This window comes from Callospermophilus lateralis, chromosome 18 (genome assembly GCF_048772815.1).
Source record: "Callospermophilus lateralis isolate mCalLat2 chromosome 18, mCalLat2.hap1, whole genome shotgun sequence".
In the NCBI taxonomy this organism is placed as follows: Eukaryota; Metazoa; Chordata; class Mammalia; order Rodentia; family Sciuridae; genus Callospermophilus; species Callospermophilus lateralis.
Genome location: NC_135322.1, coordinates 5,128,925 through 5,141,546, shown reverse-complemented (window position 1 = coordinate 5,141,546; position 12,622 = coordinate 5,128,925). Strand labels below are relative to the sequence as shown.

At 42.9% G+C, this 12,622-nt stretch overlaps 1 protein-coding gene across 7 annotated transcripts; it reads left to right on the top strand.

The window, feature by feature from the left end:
• The first annotated feature begins 1,730 nt into the window (after positions 1-1,730).
• LOC143383727 (uncharacterized) lies at positions 1,731-12,508 on the top strand. Of its 7 annotated transcripts, none has more exons than XM_076838610.2 (6): positions 2,500-2,576; positions 5,143-5,329; positions 5,846-5,921; positions 6,683-6,809; positions 7,076-7,168; positions 8,340-12,508. In XM_076838610.2, exons 4-6 carry the CDS (start codon positions 6,776-6,778, stop codon positions 10,028-10,030), a joined length of 1,818 nt encoding a protein of 605 aa, XP_076694725.2. In that variant the 5' UTR covers positions 2,500-2,576; positions 5,143-5,329; positions 5,846-5,921; positions 6,683-6,775; the 3' UTR covers positions 10,031-12,508. The 7 variants fall into 7 exon arrangements, with proteins under 7 accessions (XP_076694720.2, XP_076694721.2, XP_076694725.2 ...); XM_076838609.2 differs by having other exon boundaries at positions 5,838-5,921; XM_076838605.2 differs by lacking the exons at positions 5,143-5,329; positions 5,846-5,921 and adding an exon at positions 1,731-1,804 and having other exon boundaries at positions 2,446-2,576.
• Positions 12,509-12,622: the final 114 nt, after the last annotated feature.

Below are 12,622 nucleotides of genomic sequence, written 5' to 3'. Positions count from 1 at the left end.
ACTTAAGGTCCGAGTCCACCCTCGTGATGGTGGTGGGATTCTTACCATCTACAGCGTTCCAAATGGCACCCTGGTAAGTAACTACCAAAGACGCACGCTTTTTTGTTTTGTCATCTTGTTTTTGACAATCCTCCAGGAGCCAGCGAGAAGAAATCAACCAAGGAGACCAAAGGATCCCCCCTGCCCAGCACCAAGGCTTCCCCCCCTCCTAGGGTGGATGCTGTCACTGGCAAGGTGAGGGGGTCACTGGCAAGGTGAGGGGTCAGTGTTTTAAGGACACGGAAATGGGACTGGTTTAGATGTGGGCATCTGTATAGGTTCAGTGTGTAGATCATGGAGGTCAGTTCCTTTCCCGTTCGGATGCTCGGCTACTCCTAGGGACCTGCACGCGGTCCCACCGCATTCACACTTCCCAAAGGACGCTCATTCATCTTTCCCTCTTGGGAACATAAAAGAATGTGTGCACAGACAGACAGAAGTTGGATATTGAAAATAAGTGTCCCCCAAACGTGAGGTCAGAACTGTGGGTAAATTACTACAGCAGGAAGAAAATGAGTACATTTTAGAAGTGGAATATCACAGATATCAAAAATATCGCAGATGCGCTCAAATGAACATGCCGATTTGATACTCTGACTTGCCTCTTCGATGCGATTTCTGAAACAAGTGTCCTGCTTATTTTTCTGATCTGTACAATCCATATTTGGTCACCCTTGGTGGGCTTTTCCAAACCTGAAGTTGGAATATTTGCATGATTGAAATCTTGGTTCTTTGCTGTAATCGGTCCATCTTTGCCTTCTCCCCACTTTCTTCGGTGGGGCCTCAGGAATGCCCCCCAAGCCCTCTACACCGAGCTGACTCCCCAGACGTCTCTCTCTCCCTCTCCCTCTCTGTTTCCTCGTACTGGGGATTGAACCCAGGTTGCTTTACCAGCTGAGCAACATGCCCCCCAGTACTTTTTAGTTAGTAAATTTTGGGGGCCCAGGTCTCAGTGGGTCACTGAGGCTAGCCTAACAGGTGGACCAGAGGCATGTGCCGCTGCTGACTGCAAACATAATCCCCAGTTGGTATCAAATGAAAATACACGTTCTGCGTCCCCTAAACCACCTCCCGCGTCCCTGTTTTCTAGAGTCCTCGCCCCCTCCTAGGTGGAGTCCCGGTGAAGCCAGCGTCAAGACAGGCAGGCAGTGTGAACAGGCGAGTCGGGTGGATCCACCGAGGAGGCCCATCTGAGCCGGGCAAGTCGGAGACCCACGACCGGGGGTCCCCGGAGCCGCTTCCCTGCGGCGGGACCCCCAGGTCGCTCCCTCACGGCACCGCCAGCTCCGGGCCAGCACGGTCTCACACGGCCTCGGAAGCGATCGCGTCAGAAACGGTGACTGAGGCGCCCTAAAGCCGTTTGAAGATCCCGCCGGCCGCCCTGGCCCCGGGGGCGGAAGTGGCGCCTCCGGGAAAACGCCGGCCAGACCTTCCAGGTTTGGGCTGCATGTCGTCCGTGGAGAAGAGCTGCCCACAGTCGTGCTTGCCTTGTGTGAACTCGAGCCTCTGACACTCTCTCCATTCCCCGCCAGGGCCTAAGCGCTCTGCCTAGAGACGGTCGCAGCGGCGCCAGCGGGTCCCGGAAGCTGTACGGAAGGTGTGCCAAGATGGCGGGGCCCAGGGCACCTGGCGGCTGCGGCGCGGGTCCTGACGTCACAGGACAGAGCCGGAAGCTCGCGGTCTGCGGTTGGTTCTCCATGGAAACGCCGCGGCCGCTGGCCCTGGTCATTTCCAGGGGGAACGGAAGCGCAGGAAGTTCGGGGAAGTAAGTTCTGGCCCTTGTCGGTCGGTGTGGGGCCCTTGAGAGGGTGAGAAGGGAGCGTTCCCGGCATTTCCGGGCGGGCTCCGCACGTCGGAGATTGGAAGGCGGAGCCGGCGGCTACCGCGAGGCTCGGGCAGGGCTGCGGGCGCTCCGCCTGCGGGCAGGAGGTCCGGCCCGGGCAGGTTGCCGAGTTCGCGGGCGGGCGCGGGTCCGGCGCTCAGCCTGGCGCCGAGCGGCCACCTCCGGACGCCCGGGAGCCGGGCTGAGGGGGCGGAGGAAGGCTCAGGGCGCTGCAGAGTGTAGTTTTTTGACCTCTTGTGGGTCGCGGTCGCCGAGTGTCCGCCGTCAGGTTCCTGTGGGCGTGAGTGACCCGGTGAGCTGGGCTTCGGACGTGTGGCTCGGCTCTTGGCCTTTCTCCGTCCTTCCTCGGCGTGCGCCTCGCTTTCCTGTTGAGGTCGGGGTGCAGGCACTAGGCCACCGTCTGCCCCTGCGGCCGGGTCCCCGTGGGCGCCTCCTCGGGGACGCGGGGTTGTCCCACGCAGCCGCAGGCGGCTGAGAGTCCCCCGGAGAAGGGCACTCGGACCGGGAGCTGAGCTGAGCGCTAGAGAACGGACCTGAGAGGCGTCGCGCTGTCCACCCCGCAGGCCCTGCAGCAGGACGAAGGGAGGAGTCATCCCGGACCCCGACACCCCTCCTGATGACGGGGACTGCTCACCAGGACATCGGGGCACACGCTAGCCACTTACTCCCACAGAAGAAAATGAGCAGTGTTGAGGTGACTTTTTCTTGTTTTATCAGACTGCCTTATATTTGCTCGTAGATTTGTAAATGCCTGTGATTTTTTAATCATCAGAAAGTGTCGAGAGAAATCAAGTTTGACTCTTTTAACTCCAACATCAAGGCATCGTGGGACTCTGATGTTCTTATGATTCCCACTAAGTGACTGGTGGAATGACATGTGTGAATCAAAAGGATATTGTGGTGGCGTTAACTGTCAGCTTGTGCCTTCAGCCCTGACAGCCACCACCACGGGGAATGGCGCTGAGTTATAGAAACAGTGATTGTGAGGAGTAAGCAGACCGGTGCTGGGGGGATGATGTCACTGGTTTTGTTTTTCTATTTTTTAGTTGTGGATGGACAGAGTATGTTCATTTCTTTTTTTTTTTTTTTTTCCTTAATGTGGTGCTGGGGATCAAACCCAGTGCCTCATGCAGTCTAGCAAAGCACTCTGCACTGAACCCCAGCATCATCCCTGATGTCACTGTTTCATGGCATTCAGGTATTAGGAAAAATTCGATGGCCTTTCTAGAGGTGATGGGTGGACACTGAACAGCATTCTTTATATATACACAAGGGTATGTTTTCTATTGTTTATGGTAAGGTTCCTCAGAGACTCCTGTGGGAATAGACCAAGCTAACTGGGGACACAATTTATGAAGGCATCAAAGTAAGGCCACTCAGAGGACTCAGTTTATCCAGGAATAAAGAGAGGCCTTGGAAATGGAAAGGGTTCACCTGTCCTGAACAGGTAGCTGAACTGGTGTTTAAGTACAGAGTTAGCATTTGGGAGTTTTAAGAAATATTGTTTGATAAATGCCTGAGTTGTTGGGTTCTTCAGTGTTTGTCATCTCAACATACAAACACTTCCAAATTTCTTACCTACTTTTATGTTTTGTAACTAAATATCATATACATTTTAGAGAACAAAATTTCAACACTGACATATGTATTAACAGAAAGTAAATTCTCTCTTCAGCTGGGCAAGGGGGTGAAGTCCCAGTTACTCAGAAGACTGAGGTGGAATAATCAATTGAGCACAGGAGTTCAATGTCAGCCTGAACCATGTAGTGAGTCCACCCTCATCTGAAAGAAAAAAAAAAATTCCCTAACTGCATTGTAATTTCCTAAGTTCCTCATACTGGTTTAGCAAATGTTTGATGGTTACTTAACTGTCACCAAACATGTGTTTGGTCTACATATGTATGTTTACAAATATGTGTATATTTATGTACATGTTTGTGTACATAAGCACATGTATTTAATTTATACATTTTTTGCACCAATGGGATCATACTCAAAAGAACATAACCTATTGGTCTACAATGGTATAATTTAAAGATGTAAAGGAATAACAGCTGTGATCAAATGAAGAATGTTCACCATATAAAATTATATTTGATTATACTCAGACTACAAAATATGAGTTAATGTAAATAAAGCATTTAGATGAGTGCCTACTATACAATAAGTGATATGTGGTGTCATCCATGCCTTAAGTAATACTTAATGATGTTACCAAGTTTCATAGCTCATAGAGTGTGGTGGCACACAAGGTCACAAATTCAAGGCCAGACTGGGAAACTTAGATAAGACCTTATCTCAAAATAAAATAAATAAAAAGGGCTGGTGATAGTTTTGTGGTAGAGAGCAACCCTGGGTTCAATCCCTAGTATCACATACACACACACCCCCAAAAAAAAAAAAAAAGGAAAGAAAGAAGCAAAGAAAAAACATAATTTTCAGTCTTCTGAGTGTCCTAATATTCTTTTTCCTTATTTTACATTTTCCTTATTTTCATTTTCCTTGTTACATGTAGAGTTGAAGTCTTTTGTATATTTGTTGGTTAGTTGGACTTTTTTCTTTTGTGAAATGCCTGTTCTTATTTGTATATTAAAAATCTTTTTTCTTAGCTTAATAGGGGTTGTTTATATGATTTTTGGCTTGTGTATTTTCTAAGTGGATTTGTTTCATGTGAAATAATTCAGAATGTGATAAGAACAGCAGCGTTAAGAACTTCCAGAGACTGGGGTTGTTGCTCAGTGGTAGAGCACTTTCCTGGCATGTGTGAGACACTGGGTTTGAGCCTCAGCACCACATTAAAAAAAGAGGAAAGTTAAATAAATAAAATAAAGGTATTGTGTCCACCTACAGCTTAAAAACAAAGAACTTGCAGCCTCCTTGGGTGTGGTGCCACACGCCTGTAATCCTGGCGACTTGAGAGGCTGAAGTAGGATGATTGGCAAGTTAAGAAGACTCTAACTCAAAATAAAAAAAATAAAGAAGTATAAAGGGCTGGAATGTAGTTCAGTGGTAGAGTGCCTTGGGCTCAATTCCCAGTACTGGGGGGAAAAATTGTAGCCTTAAACCAGGGACAGTGTCTTGTAGTCCCAGCTGTTTAGGAGGCCGCGGTAAGAGAGTATCATTTGAGGCCAGCTTGGACAACATTGCAAGATTTCATCTCTTTAAAAGAAGTTTTTGCGGCCTCTACCAAGTCTTCTTTGTTTTCTGTGTAATAATCTCTGCAATGACATTGGGATAAAATGTCTTCGGTTTCCCCCTAGGCTTCCCCATCTCAATTTCCCATACTGCTCTATGATTGCAAGCCATGTTGAGACAGAAGAATGCAGTTCAGTGGACAAACAGGTTCCAGTTCCTCCTCCAGTGGCAGTCAGGGCTAGGCTGCTTTGCCACATGAAGAGGCATCTGTACACTTCTCTGGATTACACCGTATTTGTGGAGAAGTCACCTGTCAGTACATGTTATCTTTTCTTTGTAGTAATGTTTTTCTAGTGTTGTCATGATTTTACATTTGCATTAGTGTTACGTAGTTTCTATCTGATGTACCTAAATGTAGATTTCTGGCTTGGCTTTGCGGTTAATATAACTAACTCTGGTTGTGGCATGTTTTATCAGTTCTGAAAATTGCTTATCTTCAGATCTTTGTATATTTTTTCTATTTCAGTATGAATTATGTGTAGGTTTATGTCTCACTGTTCTCCATATTTGTTAAATTTGCCTTTTGTGTCTCTGCTGGCCTTAAACTTGTGGGCTCATAAAGCCCTCTCACCTTGGCTTCCTAAGTAGCTGAGACGACAAGTGCACACCACCATGCTTGGCTTTCTGCTTCATTTTTGGTTATTTATTTATTTATTTTGATACCAAGGATAAAACCCAAGGGCCCTTAACCACTGAACCACATCCCCAGCCCTTTTTTTTTTTAAAAAAAAAATTAATTTTGAAATGGTGTTTTGCTAAGTTGTTTAGGACCTTGCTAAGTTGCTGAGGCTGGCCTTCAACTTGAGATCTTTCTGCCTCAGCCTCCAAGTTCCTGGAATTATAGGTGAGTACAACTGTACCCAGCTGATTATTTATTTTTTAAAATGCACATTCCAGTTCATTATCTTTTCAGTTTGTCTAATTTAACCTTTCTGTAAGCAGATATCTGGATATATGGGGGGTGTGTGTGTGTGGTGGGGTGCATTCTTATATATACATGTATTTAATACATATATTTTCAAAAAATAATTTTTTCAAATTTGATCAGTCTATAACAATTCTTATACTCGATGTACATTTCTTTTTGTTGTTGCATTCTGTAATTAAACACTTATATAGTGTCCTGAAGTTCTGGTATCTCTTCCATGTTTTACTCTGGTGTCAGTCAGGAAGACTCACATACAGAAATCTATAGTATATGTCTGGATGTCACCAGCATTTAATTTTTCTTTCTTTCTTTTTTGTGGTTTTGGGGTTGAACCCAGGGTTTGGGGCAGGTCAGACAAACACTCTACCCAGTGAGCCACATCCACAGCAGTATTTAATATTCTGATTGTCAATAGATGCTGAAATGAAAAATTGTACATAAAATTTGTTTTTAATGAGTTAATGGTGCATGTTATGAAACCTTATACTTGGTTGGGTGAATAGCTCACTGCACAGTTGTAGAATATCTGGAGATTGATTCTATGACTATGTATTAAAAATACAGTAAGCTTATATATTCAGCCAATATACATTATTATGAGCAGCACAACTTCCTTCTCGTTCTTTGTGAATCAGTAAATAACAACCCTCAGATTAATTAGGGTTCTGTTATTACAGGAGTTGCTGACACTGGAGGATGTGGCTGTGGCATTCACTTGGGAGGAGTGGCAGCTCCTGGGCCCTGCTCAGAAGGACCTGTACCGGGACGTGATGTTGGAGAACTACAGCAATCTGGTGTCAGTGGGTGAGGATGGCTGCCCTGTGTAACGCAGAGGGTGCAAGTCTGTGGCTTTTCCTTTAATAGCTACTTAATGAGCCAGAGCCTCTGTAGTGCTTTTTCCTGGTAAATTCTTGGTTCCAGACAAGAGGGTCTAATGTGCTATCTCCTGAGAGAAAAGCCTCTGCTTTGCAGTTGGGAAAGCTGTCTAATCCTTGAACATAACCTCTCCCATGTTGACACATCTCAGCCCCATAGCTGTGTCCAGATCTTTTCTCACTTCCCACAAACAGGGTATCCAGTCAGCAAGCCAGATGCTCTTTCCAAGTTGGAACAAGGGGAAGAACCTTGGACAGAAGATGAAATGCACACTTGGATTTGTCCAGGTGAGAACTGCAAGATGTTTCAGCACAGAATCTTATTCTAATTGGTCAGAAAAAGACACATGGGTATCTGAGTATACAGAAACACAGCTTGCATGGATCTCTTTCCCCATCTCAGAATGTTTCTTTAAGTCTTGAGAGGGAAGTATATCCTTTTGTTGCCTTTGGATGTCTGATACTTGCCCATTTCATCTTGCTTTTTGTTTGTTTGCCTAATTTTGTTCTTCCTTGGCTTCTATCACTCTGCCGTTTTAAATTACTTTTTTCTTTTACCCCTTTTTATACCTGTCACAGTGTCTCTGCCTGTTCTTTGGAATTCCACCTTCCAGACCACAGTCCAAATAGAGATCTGTGAAATCATCATCTGTCTTCTGATTTCTGCTTTCCTGTTCCATTGGGAATGACCAGTTCCTCTTCTGAACATCCAGACCCACCATGTATATCGTGTCCTCATTATAATTTGAGCTTATTGTGAATTTAGATGATTCCTTAGCTGCTTTTCCCCCATTCTGAGGGTTCTTCAATAGTTTTTTTTGTGTTATGTGCTGTTTTTCTAATCTTTAAATTTGGTCTTTGTACCATGATCGGGCTTTCTTTGTTTTCTAAATGAGACTGTCAATTGATGTCTTGCTTAATATTGCCTAATATGTACTTTAGTCCTACCTGTTTTACTTTCCTCTATGGCAGCTGGCCTGTGGCTTTCCAGTTTCTGAGGAAAGGAATCATCTTCCTTCCACAAAAAACCCATCTCGCTGGAGTCGGGTTGTAGCTCAGTGGTGGGGCATTTGCCTAGCAGGTGTGAGGCACTGGGTTTGGTCCTCAGCACCACAGAAAAATAAATAAAATAAAGGTATTTTAAAAAGCACCATCTCGTCATCCTGTTCATGCTGGTGGCATCTTGCATGTTATAAAGTTCTTTCTACACATGTAGACCTTAAAGGTCTGCTTCTGTTGACTGTCATAACTAGAAAGGACTGTTTTGCATCCGGTATCACTTCTAGTCCAAACCGGGTCATAATTTATGTCTGCCTCAGTTTATCTCCTCCATGCATTTTTTTTTTTAAACTTACAGTGCTGGGTATTGAACCTAGGGCTTCTCTCATGCTAGGCAAGTACTCTTCTAAGATGTATTTCACAGAAGTTATGAAGGATTCATTGTTCTCTTGTTTCCTAGAAAATGACAATGTTGATCATCTTCAGGGTCACTCAGAAAATCAAAGAATGCTGAAGATTATGAAAAAATATGAACTTCAAAGCAAAAGTCATTTTCCTTTCAAAGAAAATAATAATAGGACTGAGGTATATATAAGGAATTTGAAGTCAAATTTAAGTTTAGTCAACCAAAACAAAAACTATGGCATTAAAAACTCTACTAAATTTAAGGGAAATGTGAAATCATTTCTGAAAGAGTCGTATGAGGAATTCCATTCTGCAGTTAAGTTACCTGTAAGAGGAAAACCCATTAGTGATAAGTCCCAAGTCATTAAGCATCAGAGAATCCATGAAATAGAGAAAACCCATGTGTGCAGTGAATGTGGGAAAGCCTTCTTCAAGAAGTCTCAGCTCACTGATCACGAGAGGGTACATACAGGAGAGAAACCCTATGGATGCAATATGTGTGCCAGAGTATTCTCCAGAAAGTCCAGGCTCAATGAACATCAGAGAATTCATAAAAGAGAGAAGTCCTGTATATGCAGTGAATGTGGAAAAGTCTTTACTATGAAGAGCCGATTGATTGAACATCAGCGAACTCATACTGGAGAGAAACCCTATGTGTGCAGTGAATGTGGAAAAGGCTTCCCGGGCAAGCGTAATCTCATTGTACATCAGCGGAACCATTCTGGAGAGAAGTCCTATGTGTGTAGTGAGTGTGGGAAAGGCTTCACTGTGAAGAGCATGCTTATTATACATCAGCGAACTCATACAGGAGAGAAGCCCTATATCTGTAGTGAATGTGGGAAAGGCTTTACCACAAAGCACTATGTCATCATACATCAGCGAAATCATACAGGAGAGAAACCATATATATGCAGTGAGTGTGGGAAAGGCTTTACTATGAAGAGTCGTCTGATTGAACATCAGCGAACTCATACTGGAGAGAAACCTTATGTATGTAATGAATGCGGAAAAGGATTTCCCAGAAAGAGTAATCTCATTGTACATCAGAGAAACCATACAGTAGAGAAATCCTATCTATGTAATGAATGTGGAAAAGGCTTCACTGTGAAGAGCATGCTCATCATACATCAGCGAACTCATACAGGAGAGAAACCCTACATCTGCAGTGAATGTGGGAAAGGCTTCCCCTTGAAGAGCCGACTGATTGTACATCAGCGAACTCATACTGGAGAGAAACCTTACAAATGCAGTGAATGTGGGAAAGGGTTCATTGTGAATAGTGGACTGATGTTACATCAGCGAACTCATACTGGAGAGAAACCCTACATATGTAGTCAATGTGGAAAAGGTTTTGCCTTCAAGAGCAATCTTGTGGTACATCATCGGACTCATACTGGTGAGAAACCGTTTACATGCACTGAATGCGGAAAAGGCTTCACCATGAAACGCTATCTTCTTGTACATCAGCAAACTCATACAGCTGAGAAATCCTACATATGTAATGAATGTGGAAAAGGCTTTTCCATGGAGACCGAGCTCAGTTTACACAAGCAAGTTCATACTGGAGAGAAACCATATGCATGTAATGAATGTGGTAAAGGCTTCACTGTGAAAAGTCGCCTAGTCGTTCACCAGCGAACTCATACTGGAGAGAAACCCTTTGTATGCAGTGAATGTGGGAAAGGCTTCTCTTCAAAGAGAAATCTCATCGTACATCAGCGAATACATAATGGAGACAAACCCTAATAATATAATGAACATGGTAATGCCTTCAGGTAGAAAAAGTCTTGTTTAACATTCCAAGATTTCACATAGGATAGACTTCTTTGTATAGAATAAGGGTGGATAAGTTTTATACACCTTCCATCTCATCCAGGAAGGAATTTACACAGGAGATGGACCATATTAACTCAGTATGGGAATGCCCTCAACATGATCAGTCTTTAAATTTTATGATGCACCTAGTATACATCAAAGAATTCATACAAGGGAGAAGAGACTTTACTCATTCAGTTATTAGGGGACCTTGCTGTCCTGTCAGACTTCATCAAAAATATGACAGTAGCAATTCTTTGCACAGAATCTCAACTCATTACATATAAGCAAACTCATGTAGGGGCAAACTGTGTTAGTACTTTGAACTCATTAAACATCACTGTGCTTCTAACACATATGATTATTTAGCATAGAGCAACCTGTTCATAGATTTTCACCATTGGGAGATTGTGGAATTTGCATAGGGGTGAAAGTTTAATGAATACAGAGAATGTACTAGTGCCTTCAGTAATTACCTCACATAGCATGTGAAAATAAACAGAAAAACACTCTGATACATTTAAGGCAGAAAAGTCTTGAAAAAAGTGTATAATGAGATAAATATAAATAGGGAGACTAGAAAGTCCTTCCAGGAGAAAATAAAAAACTCTTAACTCATTAGTGATCAAAAGAGACCATCAATGAACTCCTACATAGTAGCAACATAATGATCATAGGAAAGCCATTACCTGGAAATAAAACCTTAATAGTTGTCAGGTATCTTACTGTGGACAAGAAAGAATTTCAAATGGCAATGAATAGGGCAGATTTTAGTAATATGTTCTGCTTCTTATATCTGTCATTAATACACACAGAAATAAAACTTAACACATTAAATGTCGAATGACTTTTTACGGAGTGGATTCTGGGGATTTAACCCAGGGGGCACTTTACCACTAGCTATATCCCCAGCCCTTTTTATTTTTTTGAGTCAGGGTCATACTAAGTTGCTGAGACTGATATTGTAATCCTCCTGCCTTAGCCTTGGGAGTCACTGGGGTTACAGGCGTGCACCACTGTGCCTTGCAATAGAGAATGCTTTAGCAAATTCAGAAAATCAGTGTAGTAAAGAAGTCTCATGAAAATGATGTCTCTTGGAGGGCTATCACGAGTCAAAGTCATCATACTTGATGTCCATTTTGAGACAGGATAAGCTGAGTAATATCAACTATCCATAATTTTAAAGTGAGGTGTTTTAGTCACTAATTTTAATGCATATATACAATACAGGAGTGCTACGTGCTCATCTTGTATCATATAATTAACTCAAGCATATCTTAGGCTCTATTGATGTACTTTAAAAGGAATATATTAATTCTGTAAATTCATATTTAAGTTTAAAGTAGCATCAAGTAATTTACAAAATATGATTTTACTAAAAATGTTTTGAAAGAATTTTAGATTCATAAGAAATTACAAAATATATGTTCCTGGGTAGCCTTTATGCAGCCTCTTTAGTGACAATTATCTTAACCAGAACACAAAACCAATTCAAATGACATTTGTATAATTGCTTTTGTTTTTTGGTACTAGAGATTAAACCCAGGGCCTTGTGCATACTAAGCATGCATTTTATCACTGAGCCACATCCCAGGCCTATGAGTTATAGACCTTATTTGGACTTGACTAGTTATTGCTTTTCGTACCAGTGTTTGAACCAAGGGTCACTTGACCACTGAGCCACATCCCCAGCCCTATTTTGTATTTAGAGACAGGGTCTCACTGAGTTGCTATAAGTGCCTCATATTTGCTGAGGCTGGCTTTGAACTCTAATTCTTCCTGCCTCAGCCTCTTGAGCTGCTGGGATTTCAGGCATGTGCCACCAAGCTGGCAGGACCTTACTAGTTTTTGCATATGCTAAAATGGTGTGGGTTTGGTGTATAGAGTTCTGAAGAATTTTGTATACATATACAAAATTTTGTTTACATATCGACATGTAAAAGTTCACAATTAGGATGCCAAACTGTTGTGCCAACATTAGGACATGTCACATCCCCCAATGCAAAGCCATAGCAACCATCAATCACTTAACCTCCCTCCATAATTTTGTCATTTCACAAATGCTATTAAATTAGAATCATAGCATATATAACCTTTATTCACTCAGTAAATTGCCTTTTAAGATCCATCTAAGTTGTTGGGTGTGTTGTGTTAGTAGGATTTTGTATGGCTGAACCATGGTGTTTCTCCACTGTTGATACACGTTTGAGTTTCCACTGTTTTGCTGTCATGAATTCAGATGCTATGAACAGCTACATATCTAATTTTGTGTGAACATTAAGTTTTTAGGTCTCTGCGATAAACACTGAAGAACACAACCGTTGGTTCATAAGTGTGTGTTTATAAGAAACTGTCAAGCCACTTTCCACAGTGGCTGTGTACATCCCCACTAATAAAGTGTGAGCACTCCATTGTCCCATGTCCTTTCTAGCACTTCAACTGTCACTGAGTTAGCCTTATTGGGTGTGTGGTGGAATATAATCATGGCCTTAACTTACATTTCCATGATGCAAATGTCTGTCA

Bases quoted from the DNA above. Each gene is read 5' to 3' on its own strand.
- LOC143383727 (XM_076838605.2), top strand. From the start codon at position 2,499: ATGACGGGGACTGCTCACCAGGACATCGGGGCACACGCTAGCCACTTA. The intron at 2,577-6,682 runs GTGACTTTTTCT...CTGTTATTACAG, and splicing joins AGAAAATGAGCAGTGTTGAG to GAGTTGCTGACACTGGAGGA. The intron at 7,169-8,339 runs GTGAGAACTGCA...CTTGTTTCCTAG, and splicing joins GCACACTTGGATTTGTCCAG to AAAATGACAATGTTGATCAT.